Here is a 25,621-nt window from a genome sequence, read left to right as displayed (position 1 = left end):
GTCATAAAAACCGTCATAGTATAGTATGGCGTTTTTTTCGGGCAAAAAAAGTCAAAATTTTTTTTGGTCGCAAAATCTCATAAAAAACGTCATAGTATAGTATGGCGTTTTTTTTCGGGCAAAAAAAGTCAAAAAAATTTTCGGCCTCAAAATGTCATAAAAAACGTCATAGTATAGTATGGCATAAAAATCGGCCATAAAAAGTCAAAAAATTTTTTGGCCTCAAAATGTCATAAAAAACGTCATAGTATAGTATGGCGTTTTTTTCGGCCAAAAAAAGTCAAAAATTTTTTTGGAATCAAAATGTCATAAAAAATATCATAGTATAGTATGCCGTCAAAATCGGACAAAAAAAGTTAAAAATTTTTTTGGCCTCAAACTGTCATAAAAAACATCATAGTATAGTATGGCATTTTTTTGGGCAAAAAAAGTCAAAATTTTTTTTAGCCTCAAAATGTCATAAAAAATATCATAGTATAGTATGCCGTCAAAATCGGCCAAAAAAAGTCAAAATTTTTTTTGGCCTCAAAAAGTCATAAAAAACGTCATAGTATAGTATGCCTTTTTTTTCGGGAAAAAAAAGTCAAAATTTTTTTTGGCCTCAAAATGTCATAAAAAACGTCATAGTATAGTATGGCGTCAAAATCGGCCCAAAAAAGTCAAAATTTTTTTTGGCCTCAAAATGTCATAAAAAACGTCATAGTATAGTATGGCGTCAAAATCGGACAAAAAAAGTCAAAATTTTTTTTGGCCTCAAAATGTCATAAAAAACGTCATAGTATAGTATGGCGTTTTTTTCGGGCAAAAAAAGTCAAAATTTTTTTTGGTCTCAAAATCTCATAAAAAACGTCATAGTATAGTATGGCATCAAAATCGGCCAAAAAAAGTCAAAATTTTTTTTGGCCTCAAAAAGTCATAAAAAACGTCATAGTATAGTATGCCTTTTTTTTCGGGAAAAAAAAGTCAAAATTTTTTTTGGCCTCAAAATGTCATAAAAAACGTCATAGTATAGTATGCCGTCAAAATCGGCCCAAAAAAGTCAAAATTTTTTTTGGCCTCAAAATGTCATAAAAAACGTCATAGTATAGTATGGCGTCAAAATCGGACAAAAAAAGTCAAAATTTTTTTTGGCCTCAAAATGTCATAAAAAACGTCATAGTATAGTATGGCGTTTTTTTCGGGCAAAAAAAGTCAAAATTTTTTTTGGTCTCAAAATCTCATAAAAAACGTCATAGTATAGTATGGCATCAAAATCGGCCAAAAAAAGTCAAAATTTTTTTTGGCCTCAAAATCTCATAAAAAACATCATAGTATAGTATGCCGTCAAAATCGGCCAAAAAAAGTCAAAAAATTTTTTGGCCTCAAAATGTCATAAAAAACGTCATAGTATAGTATGTCGTTTTTTTCGGGCAAAAAAAGTCAAAATTATTTTTGAGCTCAAAATGTCATTAAAAACGTCATAGTATAGTGTGGCATCAAAATCGGCCAAAAAAAGTCAAAATTTTTTTTGGCCTCAAAATGTCATAAAAAACATCATAGTATAGTATGCCGTCAAAATCGGCCAAAAAAAGTCAAAATTTTTTTTGGCCTCAAAATGTCATAAAAAACGTCATAGTATAGTATGGCATCAAAATCGGACAAAAAAAGTCAAAATTTTTTTTGGCCTAAAAATGTCATAAAAAACGTCATAGTATAGTATGGCGTTTTTTTCGGGCAAAAAAAGTCAAAATTTTTTTCGAGCTCAAAATGTCATAAAAAACGTCATAGTATAGTATGACGTCAAAATATGCCAAAAAAAGTCAAAAAAATTTTTGGACCTCAAAATGTCATAAAAAACGTCATAGTATAGTATGGCATCAAAATCGGCCAAAAAAAGTCAAAATTTTTTTTGGCCTCAAAATCTCATAAAAAACATCATAGTATAGTATGCCGTCAAAATCGGCCAAAAAAAGTCAAAAAATTTTTTGGCCTCAAAATGTCATAAAAAACGTCATAGTATAGTATGGCGTTTTTTTCAGGCAAAAAAAGTCAATTTTTTTTTTGGCCTCAAAATGTCATAAAAAACGTCATAGTATAGTATGTCGTTTTTTTCGGGCAAAAAAAGTCAAAATTATTTTTGAGCTCAAAATGTCATTAAAAACGTCATAGTATAGTATGGCATCAAAATCGGCCAAAAAAAGTCAAAATTTTTTTTGGCCTCAAAATGTCATAAAAAACATCATAGTATAGTATGCCGTCAAAATCGGCCAAAAAAAGTCAAAATTTTTTTTGGCCTCAAAATGTCATAAAAAACGTCATAGTATAGTATGGCATCAAAATCGGACAAAAAAAGTCAAAATTTTTTTTGGCCTAAAAATGTCATAAAAAACGTCATAGTATAGTATGGCGTTTTTTTCGGGCAAAAAAAGTCAAAAATTTTTTCGAGCTCAAAATGTCATAAAAAACGTCATAGTATAGTATGACGTCAAAATATGCCAAAAAAAGTCAAAAAAATTTTTGGACCTCAAAATGTCATAAAAAACGTCATAGTATAGTATGGCATCAAAATCGGCCAAAAAAAGTCAAAATTTTTTTTGGCCTCAAAATCTCATAAAAAACATCATAGTATAGTATGCCGTCAAAATCGGCCAAAAAAAGTCAAAAAATTTTTTGGCCTCAAAATGTCATAAAAAAACGTCATAGTATAGTATGTCGTTTTTTTCGGGCAAAAAAAGTCAAAATTATTTTTGAGCTCAAAATGTCATTAAAAACGTCATAGTATAGTATGGCATCAAAATCGGCCAAAAAAAGTCAAAATTTTTTTTGGCCTCAAAATGTCATAAAAAACATCATAGTATAGTATGCCGTCAAAATCGGCCAAAAAAAGTCAAAATTTTTTTTGGCCTCAAAATGTCATAAAAAACGTCATAGTATAGTATGCCGTCAAAATCGGCCAAAAAAAGTCAAAATTTTTTTTGGCCTCAAAATGTCATAAAAAACGTCATAGTATAGTATGGCATCAAAATCGGACAAAAAAAGTCAAAAATTTTTTTGGCCTAAAAATGTCATAAAAAACGTCATAGTATAGTATGTTAGTATAGTATGTATAGTATGGCGTTTTTTTCGGGCAAAAAAAGTCAAAATTTTTTTCGAGCTCAAAATGTCATAAAAAACGTCATAGTATAGTATGATGTCAAAATATGCCAAAAAAAGTCAAAAAAATTTTTGGACCTCAAAATCTCATAAAAAACATCATAGTATAGTATGCCGTCAAAATCGGCCAAAAAAAGTCAAAAAATTTTTTGGCCTCAAAATGTCATAAAAAACGTCATAGTATAGTATGTCGTTTTTTTCGGGCAAAAAAAGTCAAAATTATTTTTGAGCTCAAAATGTCATTAAAAACGTCATAGTATAGTATGGCATCAAAATCGGCCAAAAAAAGTCAAAATTTTTTTTGGCCTCAAAATGTCATAAAAAACATCATAGTATAGTATGCCGTCAAAATCGGCCAAAAAAAGTCAAAATTTTTTTTGGCCTCAAAATGTCATAAAAAACGTCATAGTATAGTATGGCATCAAAATCGGACAAAAAAAGTCAAAATTTTTTTTGGCCTAAAAATGTCATAAAAAACGTCATAGTATAGTATGTTAGTATAGTATGTATAGTATGGCGTTTTTTTCGGGCAAAAAGAGTCAAAATTTTTTTCGAGCTCAAAATGTCATAAAAAACGTCATAGTATAGTATGCCGTCAAAATATGCCAAAAAAAGTCAAAAAAATTTTTGGACCTCAAAATGTCATAAAAAACGTCATAGTATAGTATGGCGTCAAAATCTGCCAAAAAAAGTCAAAAATTTTTTTGACTTCAAAATGTCATAAAAAACGTCATAGTATAGTATGATGTCAAAATATGCCAACAAATCCATACTTTAGTAAAGCCTCAAAATGTCATAAATAACGTCATAGTATAGTTTCACATCAAAATATGCCAAAAAAAGTCATACATAAAAAGTCAAAAGTCAAAAGTCATACTTAGTATGACTTTTTTTGGCATATTTTGAAACCTTACGGCCATATGACATTTTTTATGACATTTTGAAGTCTTGCTAAAAAATGACTTTTTTTTGGCATATTTTGACGCCTTTCGGCCGTATCATCATTTTGAGGTCTTACTAAAATATTACTTTTTTGCCATATTTTGAAGCCTTATTATACTATGACGTTTTTTGGCACATTTTTAGGTCTTAGTAAAGTATGACTTTTTTTGGCCGATTTTGAAGCCTTATTATACTATGACCTTTTTTTTTTATGACATCTTGAGCCCGTTCTAAAGTATGCCTTACTATATTATGATGTTTTTTGTTTTGTTTTTTTTTTTGCATATTTTGAGGCCATTCTAAATTATGACTTTTTTTGGCTCATTTTGAAGCCTTACTATACTGTGACCTTTTTCATTAGGGCCCAAGCACGAAATTAATTTTCGCAAAACCATATTGTAAATGAAGAAATTATTATTTCTCTTCTCTTTTATTTTTTCCTGCCGCTTTGTCTACTAATTTGACCCCCTGAATGTTCTCAAACTCACCAAAATTTTCCCCCAACGAAAGTTCTTGTTTGACACTTTCCATGCGACCAATCGCAGCCAAACGGTTCTGTGGCGCCCCCCTAGTTTGTCAAAATATTCCAAGTAAGACCCACGGACTTGAAATTCGGTACACAGATGCATCACGTCCATACGAGAAAAGAAGTCTCTTGGAGGAAAGTTCTACAATGTACAGGAAGTTGGCCATTTTGGAAAAATGCCGCCATTCTGCTTTTTGCACAGATTGTACTTTAACGAACTTGTCCTAAGAGAATGGTCTGATCATGCTGAAAATTGCTCTGTTTGCTCTTAAGGCCTTCATGACTAAAAGTTGTGAAAATCTTTGGTCTGGGTTGCACGGTCTCACCATGGCGTCACCACGAAATTGACCCTTCGCCAACACACAGGAAATGGATGTATTTGTGCCTGTATCTCCCACATACTTCATCCAATGTGGATCAAACTTTACAGTCATGTTGATCATGTGATTCAGAACAGATTGATGTACTGATATCATGATACACAAATAGCACCAACTATTAGGAATAGGAAATATGTGTATTTTTCATGTACTTATGTGTCTTTTTCATGTAGTTCACTGGAAAGCAGACCAGATGGAGAGGGAGAAACTGATCAGCATACAAAAGAGAACACAGTGACATGCTCATATTATGCTACACACATACAGCACCTACTGGGAGAGAAGTCTTTTGTACATGTGTATGTCTCTGTATATCTGGAGAGCAGATGAGATTAGGGCTGTTGGAAAGAAGAGAAGATAGTGGAAGCATTGGTGCAGTTGAGCTCCTTTTACTTGGAGCCATAAATATATAATGAAAATACATAAATTCTACATAAATTCTACATAGATGTGTTAACATGGAGTTGTCGTGACAAGCTGTGTAGATTTAGGATTTTGTGTGGATCTTACATCATCAATCTATTAGCAGGGCACTGCAGGGAATTGAACCCAACCCTAGTGTACTAGGTGTACCATAACCAGTGCCTTTTGCCTTTTGAAGTGATGTAAAGGTAAAGCAAAACCTATATTTCAACAGCATTTCTTAAATATATGAAATATGGCATTTGTGGAAATGCTGTTGTAATGTAGGAAAGAAAACCTTACTTTGAATAATGTATATGACATATATGTACAGTAGGTATTACTGCTAAAGAATTAAGGGATGGATTTTGACAATCTATAATGTGTTGTGTATTTTTGCATTACGTCTGTTGGTAAGTGGTGATGTACATGATTGTATATGATTTGAAATAGTTCTTAATTGTTGAGAAAGTAGAGAAAGCAAAGGATTTGGACATGTAAAGAGCACACACAGTAGAAATCTAGAAAATGCACCAGAGCTCTGTTGTGCTCCAGCAATAAAAACACAGTAGGCCTACATATAAAAATATAAGTTCAGAAAAACAGGTAAAAAAGACTGCAACATATCTCTGTTCTGCATCACCAATAGAAACACAGTCAAAATAAGAATATAAGTAAAGGACAAATGGTAAAAATGGCAGCGCACATCTCTATTGTGCATGACAAAAAAACAATATAAGTAAAGTAAAAAAAAGGCTGCGCCATAGCTTTCTTGTGCACCAGCTATGTAAAGCACAGCAAAAATACAAATTTCATTAAAGAAAAAAAGAGATTAAAGGGTTGCAACACAGCTCTGTTGTATATTTGTAATAAACACATAGTAGAAATAAATTAAGTAAAGATAAAAGGGCTATGATGCCCACCCGTGTACATCAACAAGCCACAGCCATTGTAAAATTGCTTTAAATCACTAAAACATTCTCAACCCCCATCCACAAACTCTAACCAACACAAAGGTGATTTACAAATAACACTGTTGTCCATCAAACCAAATTACATGTTTTATCTGCACAGATAATTCATCTTACAATGCAGATCAACATTTGTACTGCCAAATAAACCCCATCTAACCAAAAACCAACCCACTATACAAATTATACAAAGCTTTAACTATTACCAAATCATCCACATGGCTACCTAAACTCACCTTGTTGTTTTATTCACACGTTGGCAGAATTCCCAAAACAAAAGGGGGTGTGGCCACAGACATCACTCATCAATCATAAGACACCACTGAACCAAACAACTAGTCCCAACTCCCTACATTTAATCATGAAATGTGCATGGTTAAAATACAATTTATACAATGCTTGGAAAAGCAATGTCTAACTTTTAACAACTGGCTCCATTAATCTGCTTCATCAACATCTCTCAAACTGAACACTGACTGTGTGAGTTATCCTCTGACAAACTTCATGATGCTTTTTCTTAACATGTGTAACTTTCTTGTAACCACATTACACATGTAGTCACATAAACACAACTTACTCAAAGTACAAGTGTTACAAAGTGGTACAAAGTTAACTTTTTCATATATATATATCCACAAATACCAGGATATATTTAACCAAGGACATCCTGGTATAAATAACACCATTGAAATGTCTACACAAACTCTAAACAATACTAAATTTACAAATAACACACTGTCCATTAAACCAAATTACATGTTTGCTCTGCACAGATAATCAGGATGACCTTCACACTCACAACTCATTTATATGCTCATATGGGGATACAGTCATAGCGCTGTGCTTTTCTGGGGAGAAGAGCAGGAGAGAGGAGAGGACATAGGAGGACTCTTGTGCATGTCTGCACTGGCTGTGACTCCCGCAGCTCGCAAGGGGTGCGAGGGCCCGCCCATCGCTGCTTGCAGCTTTAATTATTAGGGCCCGAGCATGAAAACTCGTGCGAAGCCCTATTGTAACTGAAGGAATTATTATTATTAGGGCCCGAGCATAAAAAATGTGCAAGAGCCCTATTGTAACTGAAGGAATTATTAGGACCCAAGCACGAAAATCGTGCGAAGCCCTATTGTATCAGAAGGAATTATTATTAGGGCCTGAGCACAAAAACTTGTGCGAAGCTCTATTGTAACTGAAGGGATTATTATTATTAGGGCCTGAGCACGAAATTCATGTGAAGCCCTTTTGTATCTGAAGGAATTATTAGGGCCAGAGCACGAAAACTCGTGCGAAGCCCTATTGTAACTGAAGGAATTATTATTATTAGGGCCCGAGCACAAAAACTCGTGCAAAGCCCTATTGTAACTGAAGGGATTATTAGGGCCCGAGCACAAAAACTCGTGCAAAGCCCTATTGTAACTGAAGGGATTATTAGGGCCCGAGCATGAAAATCATGCGAAGCCCTATTGTAACTGAAGGAATTATTATTATTAGGGCCCGAGCACAAAAACTCGTGCAAAGCCCTATTGTATCTGACGGAATTATTATTTGGGCCCGTGCACGAAAACTCGTGCAAAGCCCTATTGTAAATGAAGGAATTATTAGGGTTTGAGCATGAAACTCGTGCAACGCCTTATAGTAACTGAAGAGATTATTATTATTTAGGGCCCGAGCACAAAATTTGTGCGAAGCCCTATTGTAACTGAAAGAATTATTTATTTTTTTCTCCCACTGCTTTGTCGGCTAATTTGAACCCCTGAACGTGCTCAAAAAGTCAAAAAGTCACCAAACTTTACCCAAAATTGTCCCCCACGGAAATTGTTGTTTGACACTGTCCGTGGGACCGGGCACAGCCAAGCAGCTCTGCAGCACCCCCTAGAGTGTGAGAATATTCACCGTAAGACCTACGGACTTGAAATTCATTACACAGATGCATCACATCGAGATGAGAGGGCCTGAGCATGAAATTCGTGTGAAGCCCTATAGTATCTGAAGGAATTATTAATTGTTAATTATTAATTATTAATTATTTTCCTCCTCCTCCTCTTTTATTTTTCTCCCACCCACGATGTGGGTAGAGCACCGCCGCAAAGTCACCCTCCGATTTGTGAAAATGAGGATTTGGGGTTTTTCCCACTTTTCATCCATTCTGGCTAATATTCTGCCTTGAAACCTATAATCCCCTACTAGTCTTGCCACAGGGCACTGTTTTAGCACAATTGGGCGTGGTCACTCAGCTCTGCAGCGCCCCCCTAGAGTGTGAAAATATTCCATGTAAGAGTTATGGACTTGAAAATCGGTACACAGATGCATCACGTCGAGACGAGAAAAAAAAGTATCTTGGAGGAAAAGTCTACAATATATAGGAAGTCGGCCATTTTGGAAAAACTGTGCCATTTGGGCCCGAATATGAAAACTCGTGCAAACCCCTATTGTAACTGAAGGAATTATTATTAGGGCCCGAGCACGAAAACTCATGCAAAGCCCTATTGTATCTAAAGGAATTATTAGGGCCCGAGCACAAAAAACGTGTGAGGGCCTTATTGTATCTGAAGGAATTATTATTAGGGCCTGAGCACGAAAACTTGTGCGAAGCCCTATTGTAACTGAAGGAATTATTATTATTAGGGCCTGAGCATGAAAACTTGTGCGAAACCCTATTGTAACTGAAGGAATTATTATTATTAGGGCCTGAGCACGAAATTCGTGCGAAGCCCTTTTGTATCTGAAGGAATTATTAGGCCCCGAGCATGAAAACTCGTGCGAGAGCCCTATTATATCTGAAGGAATTATTATTAGGGCCGGAGCATGAAAACTCATGCGAAGTCCTATTGTAACTGAAGGAATTATTATTATTAGGGCCCAAGCATGGAATTCGTGCAAAGCCCTATTGTATCCGAAGGAATTATTTATTTATTTATTTTTCCTCCCGCCACTTTATTGGCTAATTTGATTATACGATGTATTTGGAAAAACTGCACCATTTGACGTTTCGCACTCGCTGTACTTTAATAAACTCTTCCTAGGGGATTTGTCCGATTGCGCTGAATTTTGGTGAGATTGCTCATAAGGCATTAGGGATAAAAAGTTATCAAAAGTTGTGGGTGTGGGTTACACAGCCTGCCCGTGGCGCCACGAACTTGACCCTTCGCCAACACACAGGAAATGGATGCACTGGTGGCTGTATCTCCCACATACTTCATCCAATGTGGATGAAAAAAATCAGGCATGATGTTATTCTCAACAGATTGATATGCTATGCTGATATGATGATACAGTCATAGCGCCACCTACTGGCTGTATGCATTATTTTTAGGCCTCTTTTCCACATTTCACACATTGTATTTTAATGAACTCCTCTTAGGGACATAATCTGATAAATTTGAAATGTTGTCTCATAGTTCAGAAGACATTGATGATTAAAAGTTATCAAAAGCTTTCATCAAAGTTACACGGTGTGGCCGTGGCGCCGCCATGAAATTGACCCTTCACCAATACACAGGAAATGAATGGCTTTGTGCCTGTATCTCCCTCATACTTCATCCAATGTGGATCAAATTTTACAGTTACGATGACCTTCACACTCTGAACTGATTTATATGCTCATATGATGATACACTCTTAACGCCCCCTGCTGGGAGGGAGCCATGTCTTTTCTGTTGCTGTATACTGCTATGCTTCTATGGGGAGAAGAGCAGGGCCCGCCCATCGCTGCTTGCAGCTTTAATTCTCTTTGTTGTAGTCAAAACACAACCACAGGTGACAAAGACATTTCATCATGGAGGAAACAAAAAGACAAAGGGAAGATATAGTAAAAACAGTATTCATCAAATCCAACAAAATGAATCAATGTAGCACCGCTGACATAAGTGTGCCATTAGAAAATGAGCACAGTAGGTTATGACTGATAAATGACCTGAGATATAAAACAAGGACAGTTTTCTGTAAAAGGGTTGAACCATCAAATAAAATGTATGGTAAATGGTAGCAGTTGTGATATGGGACTTAATCTTATCGTGTGGTTAGAAAGAAAAAAAAACAGCCACAGAAAAGTACTGTAGGAAAAGATTTGGATCAATTTTATCATTTTCTGTAAAACTCCCAAACTCTGTATCACCTGCTGCTTCAATAAACACAGATCAAAACAAGCAAAGTTGCATGAAAGTTTTGCCTGAAGTGTATCAAAACTAGCACACTGCACTACAATAAGAAAATCCACCATCAGTGTCAATATATGAAGAGTTTCTTTTCCAATGCTGGTAAATGAAGCTTGTTCATGTCATATTCAGCATTAAGAAACAACTTACAGGTAGACAATATTTTCACAGATGTCTGTAACAGATAGGTGTTTGAACAATTAAATAAGTTAAGGTGAGGATGAGTCCGCTCTTGTGAAATAGCAAGAAAAAACTGTTTAGATTAATTTGTAAATCTACGAAACAACTATGGGAGTTGGATTCATTTGGGAAATGATGCATTTTCACAAAGAACAAAAGGCAAATGTGTGAGAATCAAAACATAAAAACTTTAACAACAAATTATAATATAATAAGTGAATAAACACACATAAAAGAAATGTGTAAGTAATACGATTCCCTACTTATATGACAGAGACACAGAGCCATTTCAGTGTTTTGTGGGTGAACTACGTCATAGTTTGATGAGGATGCAAACACTGTTTGAAGGGTACATGTGCCAGATTTACATCAACGAAGAAATCTACTCTTCCATCCTGCAACATCTGTATGTTTGTTACGGGACTCAAAATTTATTTTAGAAAATGTTAATAAAAAAAAAAGAAATGCCAATTTGATTTTGTTTGATTCCTGATATTAAACTCCCCTCAACTAAAACATGTTTATCATATTGTTACTTCACTTGGATGTTTGACCATGTCTTTGTGTCATCATTTGCTGAAGGGGGAAAGTTCCTCTGTGCTTACCTTAAATCTGAGTTTAAGACTTACAGGTACAATCAGGATTTTGTGACATCAAAACATGTTTGGAAGCCAATCGTGCTCCAGTGCGCAACTTACAGAAGTTTGATATGGAAACTTGAAGCTTCCAGTGCACAGAAGAGAATAGACATTTCAGTAAAGTAGTAGACATCTTGTGTCAAGCAGTTACATTTTTGAAGGATATTTGCATAATGACAGAGGCTGGATTTGTGGTTATTTAACCAGGTAACTGGCCTTTGCTGTGGAAAAAAACAAATATAAATTATTATTCAAAGTAGAGTAATGGTATTTATTTTAAAATATCTCTTTTTTTAAATCTTTTTTTTTAACAACAAAACACTGTCTGCTTCAACATTTATGTCTCTTCTATTGGACCATATTTTTGTAGCTCACATGAGTCCCTGTATATGTGGATCTTGCTGTTTTTATTTCTCAGAATAAGTATGCAAGTCACCCATATATTTCTAAATCTGTTTTAGAGGAATTTAATTTTCACCAAAAATATGCTTGGCATTCTATTATAGTAACCATCAAGTTTTTTTTCTGGACACAAACTATATATTTGGTAGCAGATGCAAAGGCTCTTCAGTTACAAGAAAGTCTCTGATTCAGTCACATGTCTTGTCCAAATGCCCTTAAGAAAGAAACCAAACCTTTAAAAAGTCGTTGAACGGTGGAGTGGAAAGCAAATTAACTTTCAATCAGCAATGGTAACAGATGCGATGCAGGTATTTGTGTGTATTTCTAAGAAGTCTGTGTAACCCTGGACGTTAAATCTTACAGTGCGGGGTCAGTTTAGAGTTTATGGTCCTTTGAGGGCCCCTCACATTTCCAGGTTCACTGGTTGATTATCTTGAACTCCAGGCTCAGTGATGGAGAGCTAGTTTCTGACAGCTGAGTACCAGTATCACAAAAACATAGTAATACCAACCACCTTTACCAAGATGATCTTGCTTCACTAGCTTCACACAGCGCTGTGTTTGAATGTCCAGTCAGCAGTGTGCACCTCTGCTTGGGTTATGTGGTTTTGCTGCCTGCTCTTCTCTTTCTTTGGGACACAGAGGGGTTCAGTGGTCCTGGGCTTTGGTGCAGCAGAGCTGAAAAGGGGGGGTGAAAAAAAAGCAAGAAGACATCAGCACTATTTGAAAATCAAAAACAAATGTTCTGGGGTTTCTGGAGGAGAAGTAACTGGTGTGTAGTCTCCCGTGTGCTTGGCTTTGAGGAGGTAAAACGAAGACAGCCTCAAGCCTGGCTCCATGCTGGGTGCAGATTAAAATAACTGTCAGGAGACAGGAGCAGCTATTGAGGGAGACAGGGTGACACACAGAGTGATGGGGCTCAGCCTCTCACACTTCATGACACAGTATTTCACTAAAGCTGGTTCAGCTTTACAGCCCGTGACCCTGTATGTGTGTGTGTGTGTGCGCGTCTGTTTTGTTTTAGCTTGACAACTCTGTGTGTGTATATGTGTGTGTGTGCGGCAATAGGAGCTTAGGTATACCTTCACGACAGGTGGGGCCCAGCCAGGTGAGCGAACACAGACATCGCCCAGTCAGCCCATCACAGAGGGCCCCATGGGAACACTGGCACAGCAGAGAGCATTCGGGGCCAAAACGATCCCCACCGCAGTCTTAAAGAGAAGAAAGGAGGGAGAGATTTAAAAAAAAAAAAAAGACATTTTTTTCCACATTAATAAATGTGTGGTTCCCTCATGGTGACGTCCACCTTTTTCACATCTCTGTCCTGTCCTTCCTGAGGGACAGAGGCACCGTCCAGTCGATGGTTCACATGGGGCCTCGCCAGCACAGTCACATGACTTTGCACAGTTCAGTCCAAAGCTGCCAGCTTGACACCCTGAAAACCAAAAAACACAGATACACACATACGGTTGTACAGATGTAGTTATAAATGCTTTCACTGTCTTCATGAATCACATAACCCTCTTCTCTATGTACCACTAGAAGGATAACCTTCTGTAAACCAGAGTGCTGTCAGTTTTTCTATTTATCTGTTTATCTAGTAAAGCATAAATTAACAAACTGTCAGAAAATTAAATTTAGACCTTTAGGCTTTAGAACGTGATGATGAGTATTACATTCTCACATTTCTATCCTTATGCACATTTAGTCCTCTGCATGAGAAAAAAAAAGATCACACAATTAATGCACAAAAAAAAAAAAAAAAAATTAACGCACGAGCAAAAGCAGATATACAAGTGCCAGTTCATATAGTTAGGAAAACTGATTCACTCACATTGACAAGTGTGTTTAGTGATAAGAAAACGTGCATGTCCATTTTCTCACACAGACACAAACATGCACAGATAGATCCAGGTCTGTCTCAGGAGTCTGTGGCTGCCTTACAGCTGTTCTGCAATGCTCAGTCATATCTCCTGCTGGGACTGAAGTGGCCATTTAGGCGCTCACACTGTGGCTGAGAGCCCCGTGAGCAGGCAGGAGGGCACAAGGATGTAACAGGAACGCATTAAGCAGTCGGGAAACACCTGTCTCTCATCAAATAACCAGCCTGCCTGCCTGCCCACCTACCTACAAGCCTGTCTGTCTGTCTGCCTGCCAGAACACTCTCACAGCTTTTTGGGAATCTCTTATTCATTCATGCTGATATGTGCCCAGCTGGGCGTCCAGGTGGCTTGTTTTTTTTAATAAGCACAAGCTTGTGACTGTGAGCTTGACAGTGTTTCTGTCTTCATGGTGTTGCTGAAATCTAAGTATCTCAAAAACATAAAAATCTTGAAATATGGGATATTGATTTTCTTTAAAAGCAACAGCAACATTACATTTGTTTCATTACACACACAATTTTTACATTTTTGTAACATCTCACCCACTAAAAATGTTAACATGCTGTCATATGGATTTAAGTTGATAATTAACATTTAGATACTCATATGTACTCACGTCTTTGGCACTGTGGTCCATAGTAGCCTGGTGGACATACACATTGGCCTGTCACATGGTCACATGTCTGACCCACCTTACAGTCACAGGTATAGGCACAATTCACTCCAAAAAAACCTGAAGGGCATTCTGGGAGACACACAAGAAACAAAAGTTTAGGTTAAAGTTCAGATTATGGTTAAAAATGGTCATGTAATCATGTTCATTCAAGTCACAGACTGTCAACTATTTCACAAGGGGAGTAAAGAAAAAACCATATCTATTTCAAAGTGTGAGCGAGACAGCTATAGTAACCTTATCACCAAGTTTCTTTCTGTATTATGAGTGAGGGTTTACACACTGTGTTGACAGGAGTGGCCGTAGAATCCAGCAGTACAGCTGCAGGTGCCAGTAAAACGGTCACAGGTCCCATTGTTGAGGCATGGACAGTCCTGTGCACAATCAAGCCCATATTTTCCCTGTGAACAGGCTACACACACACACACACACACACACATACACACACACACACATGAAGACACATGAATTGGATTGGAACTTCTCAGTTAATATGAAGTGATTATAAACAACATGATTCAACAGAAATCTTTCCACTGGTCATTAATTTTAGTAAGGTCAACGCGTTTGTTAATACAACTACATACAAAGGAACGTCATATAAGGCTAATGGTATTTATTAGTATTTATCAGCTAGAAATAAAATGTCAATGAGTATTTCACACAATTAAAAACATTTAGATACAAAATACAGTAACACATAGGCAAGACAGGGACAGAAACGGGAACAAAAATTACAACATGAGGTTTTGAAAAGAAGTAATAAAAATCAGAAATAAGAAAATGGGGAATATAATGTAATCCTGAGAAGTTTTTTTTTTTTTTTAATGTCAACTGAGGTGAATAATCTGATAGTAGATGGTAAACTATTCTCATTTCTCAACCAGTTTTTTTCCCATGAACAGAATATGGTTTTATTTCTGATTATTTTATTCTGTTTCATCTGCTGCCTCTGAGGTTGTACCTGTGTCACAGCGTGGCCCAGTCCAGCCCAGTCCACACTTACAGGACCCATCAACAGGGTCACATAGACCCCCGTTCTGGCAGCTGCATGTATTTCTGCACTGTAGGCCGTAACGTCCTCTGGGACATGCTGGAGAAAACATTCAGAGAATATCAGAAAAAGACAAGAACTTCCTTATGCCCTTATGCTCTACTCAGCAATCACACCAGCGGGTGTAACACACAGATAACACACAGACTGTGCTCTATCTGTCTCTTTCACACACACACAAGATTGCACTAACCACATTCATGTTTATTTAAGCAGCAGTTCATTAAAGAGATGGCAAAGTAGTCTAATTTGGCGCTGATATAAAAGAATAATCATGTTTCTTTGGGTAATTTAGATTGGGAACACAATAAGCAAGCCGCCTTTGATTTTCCTGTTTATTTATTTGCTTCCTTGCCAAATCCAGCGACACGGAACACAGAGAACGAGCTACTTATAGGTTTCTGTAAACATTCAACAAGAGGAACTTAAGAGGTGGTATGTCCAACTACATGCAGGAGGCTAAAGAAGAGAACATTTAGCACAAGCAGTGCTGGAAAGCCCCGCTTGCAATCCAGCTGAATTGCTGATAAAGGGAGAGATTAAGAAAACCAAGCTCTGCCTCTGTTTCCCGCGAAAACAGCCCTGTGATCATCAGAGGCCTCACACGGAGGAAATGGAGAATTTGTTACTTAAATATACAGTGAGAAATGTTGAAAAATTCGCCCTCCTTTTAGTGGTGGTTTCTCACTTTCCAGTTAGGTCTCCGATTTCTCAAGAACTCATTAGGGCCAATGGTTCTCACTGATGCATGTCAGCCTCAGTGGTGACTCTTTGTATACTCAAGAGACTGGTAAAAGATAAAAGGCTGAATACAAACCATGTTTGATATCTACCTCAAAGCTGAACAATGAATTGCCTCTTGTAATTTAGTAGATAGTAATTTCTTCTTGCCTTGTATGCTGTCTAAACTGTTATACAAGTACAATATTATTGAAACAATATTATAGAGTTATTTCAACCATTACTAATTAATCTCTTAATTACTGCAAAAAATATTGCTTGTATGTCAGACTTTGATAACATTGACTGTAATAAAATTACTCACAGTGGCATCATATGCACCAAGTACACTTTCAAATTGTTTAGTTACATCATAAACAAAAAAGCTGGTGTGTCAAAATCAAAGACATCAGTTTAGAGTTACCTTGTTGGCAGGACTGTCCCATCCTACCAGGGGCACAGATGCACCTCCCGGTTGCAGGGTGGCATTGCCCTCCTTCCCCACAGGAGCACATCTTAGCACAGTCCTTCCCATAGTACCCACTCGGACAACCTGCAGAAATAAACATGCCTTCGTTCACACAAAACTACAAATTCCTAAAAAGATACGAAGATACGAAGATAAACATCTTCATATCACAGGTTTTGTGGGTTATCTCGACCAGAATTTTCCAGAACCGCAAGGAGACTGTGATGACCGACAATCCCTAAAACACTAACTCAGAGTAATGATCATAAAGGGGCAGCAAATGACAAGACTCTTTTCCATTCTGGAGCACAAACAGGTGCAAGGTTTCTTGGCCTACTTGAGCTGCAGTCAGCTCCGATGAAGCCTGGCGGACAGTAGCAAGTTCCAGTCCTGAAGTCACAGCGACCACCATTGATACAGCTACATCTGGACTTGCAGTTTGGTCCAAAAGTCCCTGCTCGACATCCTGGAGACAAGCCGTGACGACCAGAAGGTGAGAGAAGAAAAAGAGGAAGGGAGGTCACTGTTGTTATGTTGTTCAAGTATGTAATCCAGTTTTTTTTTTTAGGGTTTGGGTTGTTTTTACTGGCAGCCTGTGTATCCTGTATTTCGGACAGTACACTTACGTAGCTCACAGTGTGGCCCGTGGTAACCAGGCAAGCAGCTACATCTCCCCGTCACAGGATGGCACTGCTCTTGATCACCTGAGCACTGGCACAGCTGGCTGCAGTTTTGCCCGAACATGCCTGCAGAACAGGCTAAGACAATACATTTGGAAACATATCACATACTGTAGATGTTACACTGGTAAAAATCAAAAGAAACCAAAGTTCTTAAAGCACTTTTATATCTTGTCTGTAATACAATTTTGCACATGAAAAAATATGAATGAATGTTCAAAAATGAAACTCCAACATGATGATAGATGCATTGCACAGCTATGAACGACAGTAGATTAGGGCCTTACACATACACGTTCAGTAGTTTGTGGGAACAAATACAAATGCCGTTTTCCCTTTCCTTACTGGGACATTCTGTATCAACTGGTAACAAAACCAAAAGTCCCAACAAATTTCCCTGGGGCCCAAACCCAGATGGACGCAGAGGGACATTCTTTCACACACTCTTTCTGCATACGTACGTATACGCTCATCACAATAATGAATGGCGTCCACAGACAATCAGTCATAACCGAACAAGATGAATCTGTGAACCGAACATGTTTTCGGGTGAGACCGCAGCACTCAGCTACTCAGTCAGGCAGCAGCAGGCAGCGTGGGGGACAGATAAGAAAGGACTCCAGACTAAAGAGGCAATTACGGCGCTGTCATTATGCATGTCTGCCTTCCAAAAGCCCTTATCCGCCGCCGAGGAGACAAAAACAATGCCTTCTGTTTTACTTGGCAACCGGTTTGTAACATTTATCAGATGTCTGGGGAGTGTGTGAGGAGAGCAAGGGAGCTGAGGCCGTGAAGGGGGGGGTGGTTGGTGAGGGGCTATGTAGTGAAGCTGCTCATATACAGTCCTAACGGGTATAGTCTAAATAATGAAACATTGGCATAAAGTCCTGTGAGGCTTTGGTGCTGGTGTAGAGTGCATTTCCCGAAATTAAATAAATAGTAATGTTTCCCAGGAGGACTATGAAAAAAAAGGAAATTTTAATTAGTATTAAGACAAAAATTCTTGGTGATCACTTCAATCACTTCCTAATAGGGGTTGTGCGATGTGGCGTGACGGTGTTTCTATCAACAAGGCACAAATGTCAGCCAAATGGTTTTAAATGCATGACAGAAATATTAGTTGTGCCAAGGTTTTCCTCATTAACCAGTTATACATAAAAGGCGTCTGTGAGATACATATAAAAAAATACAACCTTTACCAGGAGAAATCTGCATATTTGTGTGATTAAGTTTTGTTTTTCCCTAGATAAATGTTCCTTTTTATTCTTACTTTTCTCACATCCAGGCCCTGTGAGTCCAGCTGGGCAGCCACAACTCCCTGTCTCGTGGTGACAGGACACCCCAGCCTGGCACTGACACCGCTGGAAGCAGGAAGCACCGTAGGACCCCGGGAGGCAGGCTGGGGAGCCGATACACACATTCAGTTCACACTCATGTTCAAAGCTCCTCTACTGCCAGTTTCATTCACTTGCAATTTCCTCGGTCCTATACACACTCACGTTTGTCACACCTGGCTCCTCTCCAGCCTGGCTCACACTCACAGCGGCCCGTCACATGGTGGCAGCTCGAACTATGGACACAGTCACACCTCTGCTCGCAGCCCTCTCCAAAAAATCCCTTAGAACAGGCTTCAGACAAAACACACAAGCATTCAAATTCAGAAACATGCAACATTAGAGCCCGAAAACAAAGCTTTTAAAATTTTTCAGGGGTTTTTGTGCTTATTTACTCAAGGCTAATTGCACAAATTGTTTAAACACAGCAAGTTTTATGTTTCCAGGAGAAAGTAAACCTTCACTTTTGTTTTGCTGCTGTTACACAGAAATGTTAGCAAATGTAGCACAGATGCAAGGTGAGAGAAACTCTTCACTTCTCCATGTTTCTCCATGTCTCAAGTCTCATCAGCAGGCAACAGGGAAACTGCTGGATGGCAGAGTAGCTATGTATCTGTATCTCTCTGGGGACAGGTGCAAAACTGATTACATACAATCCTTGGCAGTGCCAATCGAAAACAAAAAAATGCTAAATAAAAGCTAATATGTTATAACAGTGATGATATGACGTTCAGGAAGTCACCTGACTGACAGAGCTCTCCTATCCAACCAGGCTGACACACACATCTTCCTGTCACTCTGTCACATCTCCCTCCGTTTGCACAGCTGCAGGCCTGAGAGCAGTTCTCTCCATAATGTCCTTCCTCACACTCTAAGGAGAGAAGGAGAGGATGGAAGATGGAAGTTACACCCAAAATATGGTGTATCTCACAAACACAAAAGGTTCAGAGACAAGTGGACAAAATGTTTTATCAAGAGAAGTTAGGAGTGAAGATGGTACAGTGGTCGGCACTGTCACCTCACAGTGGGTTTGAACCTATGGGCTGACTGGGGCCTCTCTGCATGTGCATTTGCCTGTTCTCCGTGTGTCTGAGTGGGTTTCCTACAGTTTCCTCCCAGAGTCCAACGACATGCATGCATTGCCCATAAGAGTGACTGTGAGTATGAATTGACTGGTAACCTTCTCCGGGTGTACACCACCTCTTGCCCAATGTCATCTGGGATAGGCTCCACCCTCCCCGTGACCCCGAAGGATAAGATGGTATAGCTAATGATGGATGGATGGATTGATGGAAGTGGGGCTTACCTAACTCACAGGCGGCTCCAGCCCAGCCGGGTGTGCAGGAGCACTGGCCTGTCACGCTGTCACAAGATCCCCCATTCTGGCACAGACACTGGCCAGAACAGTGTTCCCCATATTGTCCTGCAGGACAGGCTGAAATCACACACACACAACGCAGTACAGACAGTTAAATGAATGAGATCTAAGATTTAGAAAACACATAATTTGAGTAAAGGATTGATGGTAATTCTAGTGAATATTTATTATGAGAATAAAATACTTAGAATCCAAGGTCCAAGGTGGAAAAAGAAAAAGTAACTCAAGTAAGTTTTTAAGAGACTAGAACACGTCAGCAGGGTTTGTGAAATGATTTGTTGTTGATGTAAATTATCAGGGATTTGAAGGAAACAGACTAAGCGTGTAATCCCAGTGGCAGAGCCCTTTAAGGAAGTAGCAGCAAATATTTTGACAGCTTTATTCACTGTCATTTCTGTGGGAGTGAGGGATGAGCTACTCACGCAGTTGGCAGCTGACTCCAGTCCACCCGGCCGTGCAGCTGCATCGCCCGGTGACGTGGTCACACCTGGCTCCGTTCTGACAGTCACAGGTCTGACTGCACTTCTCACCAAAATGACCCTCTGGGCATTCTGCCCACACAAACCACACACACACACACACACACACACACACACGCACACGCACACACACACACACACACACGCACACACACACAAGCAAGAAGACGCACCCATACACACACACCTTAAAATGAACTCCAGCTACATCCACTGTGAGTGTATAAAGACATTTTGGGGGCAATAGGGTTTTCAGCACACATATTGTAAACTTCTTAATGATCAAAGTCCACGATGACATTTGGAGTCTAAGAAGGAGGAAAATGCGCTAATGACAGAGATGCATCATTAAGTCATGCTAGTGGCTTTCTGCTGACTCTGGCTCTGGTAGTTAGGACCACAAAATGGCTGTGGCAAGAGGAAAGTCTTGAATAAGACTGCAGAATGACAGACTAAGAACTTTAGTGGGCATTTCACTGGATTCATTAAAACAACGGCATGAAATCCTCAAGAAACTTTAGCATGAGAACACTGATTGGTTTGCTACTAAAAGACTCTTCCAAGTTGTGTTCTCCCTTTCCTAATGTTGATCACTATAAACACGTGGGTGCATTTATCCAGAATAGACCTCAATTAAACCCTGTATGCCAGAGGGCATGCTTGTCCTCCCTCCATTCTCCACCCTTACCCATCCCTAAAAAAGTCATTGGCAATGTCTCATTATAGAGATAATTGTTCACAAACACATCATAGTTGTGTTTAAGGAGAGGATGTCGTGATGGGTTGCAGTGAGGGCCTCCCTCACACCCCGTTTTAATGATGTGGCTTCCATTACCCAGAATGCAGTGTGGTCCTGCCCAGCCGGCGGTGCATAGGCAGACTCCTGTGATGTGGTGGCAGCGGGCACCGTTCCTGCACTCGCACATCTGGCCACAGTCAAGACCGTAAAAGCCGTCCGGGCACACTGTGGGCCAAGATAAAACATCCGACTGGTTAGAACTGGCAGCTTCACAAAAGAGGAGAGGAAAAGGTTTAGAGATTTTTTTTTTTTTAGTTCTTTCTCTTCCCTTCCCCATCTCTCACTCTCTTCTCCTCCTCCTACTTTCCCTCTCTGTCTTACCACCTACTGAAAATACCAATATCAAATTGCAGTACCACGCTGCGGCTGTTCATTTGCAGAGCGTCTGCGTTCGTTAAGTGAGCTCATGTCCCACATGTGTGGTGGATCTGGGCCACATCAAAGTCGACGGCGGCTCGGAGGCTGTTCCCCTTTTAGGGGTAGAGGGGGCACAGAGAGCCGGTAATTAGAGCACCTGCTGAGTCCACAGGCCCCACCAATACACTGCAAAACAAAGCCAGGTTACTGTGCCCTCCCTCTCCCTTCCCAACAACACACACACATGCACACACACCTACAGTACTGCTGCCGATGCAAGGAGATGCCAGTGTAAGAGTCTGTTTCCCATTGTCAAAGAGAGCCAGAGAGATTGTTTAAGTGTGTGTAGAGTCAATTGACACTCAGGGAGTTTGGTAAACATAGTGCCTCCAATCCACAAGAACCTAGCCAGAGGCTGTGGGATGAATGAGCCTTTCCACTACTGCGATGTAAATATTGTCTGTAAGCATGACTCCACCAGAGCAGGAAAGAATGACTCTGTTTATTCACGGCCTATTTTTGATTGCTCAATTTGTCACTGAAGAGATCACAGTCTAACTCGAGCATGATAGTTGTATTCTGCAAAACAGAAAGTTCTCCCATTTTATTTACAGGAACGCTGCTCTTGCGCTGCCAAGGCCTGACTGACCGACAGCCGTTGCAGACGTTTCTCTCTTCGAGTACCCACTTCTGTTTTCTGTTGCTGTAATAAGTGAGAAAATTTGAGCCTGGGGAGGGTTTGGGTAGAGTCCAGCCCAACTCTCTCAGCAGCCAGCAGATTTTCATTTCGTTTATATACTACTTCCATTTCTCTACCTACTATCTATAAAAAAAAGCAGTGGACCATGTTACCAAAGGAAAACACAAATTGGGATTTCTGCAGAAATGTGTAACTCTTTGGTTTTTATGTATTCTAAATGCCACTGCACTGCACTCAGGGTGTTCCCCTCCAGTTTTTATGCATCATACCCTCCTTCTCCTGCTCCAATTGATGATGCTGTCCACTCCTACTTTTTCTGCCTCCAGGCCTCAAATTGGGAAAAGTATCTTTCCTGCTCAGCAGTTTCTGGCATGGCCATCGCCTTGTTCCCACGCTGACAGCATGACGTCTTTGCCTGCCTCTGTAGTGGTTAGGCTGTGATGTTATTAAAGTTAGCCCACTGAGGATGCTGTCATTTTAACCCAGCTGTACATCAGGTCTGTGGTAGCACTGTACTGTAGCAAAAATCACTGGTTTATTGTCTGTTGTTTATTATTATGATAGCCGTTGCTGGCACCATGGCAACAGGCTGGTCTTTCTGTCCTGAAGGAAAATGTGTCAGGAATGTTGTTCTGCTATCTCTCTTTTTTTTAACAATAAAAAGGGTCTAAACACATCTCTGATGTCAAAATATAAACATAAAACATCTCAGATGAGTGATGTTCCCTTTTAATGATGTCTTTACACCAGGCACAGTGGTCAGATCAACACTTTCCTTGCTTTTCAAATGCAGCAGACAATGTTTACTGCCGCACACGTACTGTTATGTTAACTCTTTGGGGGCTGTGCTGACACATCTGAATGGCAAAGTTTATTATTTGTTTATGCCAGCAGGGGGCGACTGCTTTCCATATTAACCGCAGAGCATCAATCTGTCATCTGATATTAGCACTGTGTCTGCTAGTGTTTGTAAATGCAGACTCTTCCCTCTGAGTCTTTGTTTATAGGTAGGCAAAGAGGATTCATCTCACCACACATACACACACACACACACACACATGGACACACACAACCACATTATTCCATCACTGAAAGACTCCATCTCTAGACTAAATGAGCTCTTTAAGACAGGAGGATTATTTCCAGATCCCTGGTTGTGTAAGAGCCACTGCTGTCAGCCCATAAAGCAGGTCCAGGGACCACACAGCCGGGGAGAGCAGACCACAGAAATAGAGCGGATAGAGAGAACATAGAATAGGACTTCCTGGTGCTATTCAGGGACTATACACTGAAAGAGGTCAACACAACAACAACAAAACAATCCAGTTTCTTCAACAATAATGCGGATGTTCAATGCCAGAGTTCTTTTTACTGCAACCAAATGAACTATTTTGATGCAAACATCAAAGCTGCACACCAGAAACGGAGCACGATCCACGTTAATTGAAGAAGTGGTCTGGTGTGTGGGGACCAATGTCAGCACAATGGCTCGTTTCCCCTGACAAAACTTGACTGAAATGTTTAGCATCAGCCTCAGCTCCACAAGAATGTTCAGTGAAACAAAGCTTTTACCATAGAAACAAGCTTTCAGAGTCTCGTAGTACCAGTTATTTCCATGGATAATGAGATATAAGCCAGAGTGTGGATGAAAATTGCCCACGTAGGAGCAAACACTGAAAAGGAAAGTCATCTCTTTCCATTTTAATTCTGTGAAACAGATGAACGAGAGAGATCTGGTCCTTCTCACGGCACAGGCCTCTTCCTGACTGTTCCTGAAGGAAGAGGCCCAGCAGAAGACTGAGAAACTGGACACCTCTGTTTGAGGGGAAAAGGCCTTCAGAAAACAGAATCTGGTCAGACCGATAGCCGTATTTCCACAGCAACGTCCAATCAGAGTGACGTCTACGTCTGAGGCCATTAGACTGTTATGACTAGGGATGTGGAGCTCTGTTCTAGTGTGACACGGCCATGATTTACGATGCCCCACGTACTACGGAGGTGGTATGAATTTCTAGGCCTGGTAGTACACTTACAGTAAATCTTACACTTTGTAATAACACGAGGCCACTTTGAGTCAAAAGACTATAATCAAGAACAAATCTATTACATTGTTAAGACTCTTGGACTGTTGGCATGTCTTGCAGTTCAGGACAAACATCACAATGATAAGATGAATAATAGTTACAAGAAGAGTTTGCTATGGCAGGGCGCTTGAAAAGACTGCAACCTATGAAATACAGATCATCTATCCCAGAATGACTGATACAAATTGTATCTTGGGATTTGGGTGGTTTTGAAATGGTTTTGCTCATGACATCGCATAGACAATCGGATGATTCATTGAATCTGTGCGATGATTCACTGAAACTTGGAAGGAGATGAAAAAATCAGAAGAACATCCTGCAGTGCCCTCTAGTGTATTAAAAGTTAAAGACAGATAATGTCAACTGGAATGGAGAGGAGCAGTGTTGATTTGACTGGCAATGTGATTAAACAAATCACTAAGAGCTCAAGATTAGATTGGATGGTAAAAAAAAAAAAATCTTAAACTGTCTCATAAAATGATTCAAATCTCACCGATTCTGTATTTTGTACCTTCACTGCTTAAATAGTTAAAAAAAAAAACCCAAAACATTACAATTACAATTACTAAAGTCCAAGGTAAAGTATTCAGATTTCTTATTTGTGTGACCAAAAGCCCCAAACCCCCAAAATATTCATAAGCCAAAGAAAAGCAGGAATCCTTCCAACTGAGAAGATGTAATATTCTGCATTTTTGCTTGAAAAAATGACATTAAACAATTTTCTGTCTATTGTGGTTAATTGACAAACTGCTTTAGGTCTAATAAAATTCAAATTTACAAATAAAAACTTTTCAGGTTTGCTTATTTAATCAGGTTGAATGGGGAACGGATTTCCTCCAGTCATCTGAGGAAAGTGTCTGTACAGGCTTCAAATTCATGTTCATGTGAGCTTAGATTGTGTGTAGGTACATACTGTCTGTACACTTAGTCAAAATCCTCATGTATATTAATATTAACCTTATTGTACCAATTGGACCAGTGTAAAGTGAAGCAATTATTTAAGTCTTTGAAATCATTTGATAACATTTTTAGAGATGTTTCAAACTGATTAAAGTTTGAAGTGACCCTAAACATAACATACATGATAGAATAGCTTTACTTCTCTCACAAAAAAATATTCACAAAAACAGTCACTCATCAGAAAGAAAAGAACCCTTACTTTTTTCGCAAAAAGTGCCAGCATATCCGGGGGAACACGTGCAGGCTCCACTCACATGGTCACAATGGGCTCCGTTTTGACACTGGCACTGCTGGACACAGCCCTGCCCGTAACTGCCATTTACACACT

General features: G+C 39.2%; 1 protein-coding gene across 1 annotated transcript in view; it reads right to left on the bottom strand.

The window, feature by feature from the left end:
- Positions 1 to 10,124: 10,124 nt before the first annotated feature.
- Positions 10,125 to 25,621, bottom strand: part of LOC121187698 (multiple epidermal growth factor-like domains protein 6) — a 53,987-nt gene continuing 38,490 nt past the window's right edge. The window contains exons 23-38 of the mRNA XM_041047076.1: positions 25,493 to 25,621; positions 21,229 to 21,357; positions 20,337 to 20,465; positions 19,843 to 19,971; positions 19,279 to 19,407; positions 18,702 to 18,830; positions 18,473 to 18,601; positions 17,149 to 17,280; positions 16,860 to 16,988; positions 16,478 to 16,606; positions 15,244 to 15,372; positions 14,563 to 14,691; positions 14,223 to 14,351; positions 13,030 to 13,158; positions 12,806 to 12,934; positions 10,125 to 12,401 (exon numbers count right to left, since the gene is read on the bottom strand). Of these exons, the coding sequence (XP_040903010.1) occupies positions 12,322 to 12,401; positions 12,806 to 12,934; positions 13,030 to 13,158; positions 14,223 to 14,351; positions 14,563 to 14,691; positions 15,244 to 15,372; positions 16,478 to 16,606; positions 16,860 to 16,988; positions 17,149 to 17,280; positions 18,473 to 18,601; positions 18,702 to 18,830; positions 19,279 to 19,407; positions 19,843 to 19,971; positions 20,337 to 20,465; positions 21,229 to 21,357; positions 25,493 to 25,621 (2,018 nt within the window). The 3' untranslated portion in view covers positions 10,125 to 12,321. The remainder of the gene's footprint in view (positions 12,402 to 12,805; positions 12,935 to 13,029; positions 13,159 to 14,222; positions 14,352 to 14,562; positions 14,692 to 15,243; positions 15,373 to 16,477; positions 16,607 to 16,859; positions 16,989 to 17,148; positions 17,281 to 18,472; positions 18,602 to 18,701; positions 18,831 to 19,278; positions 19,408 to 19,842; positions 19,972 to 20,336; positions 20,466 to 21,228; positions 21,358 to 25,492) is intronic.

The sequence above is a fragment of the Toxotes jaculatrix genome, chromosome 9 (genome assembly GCF_017976425.1).
Source record: "Toxotes jaculatrix isolate fToxJac2 chromosome 9, fToxJac2.pri, whole genome shotgun sequence".
NCBI classification, from domain to species: domain Eukaryota; kingdom Metazoa; phylum Chordata; class Actinopteri; family Toxotidae; genus Toxotes; species Toxotes jaculatrix.
The sequence above is the reverse complement of the archived record's forward strand: the minus strand, read 5'-3'. Positions and strand labels throughout refer to the sequence as shown.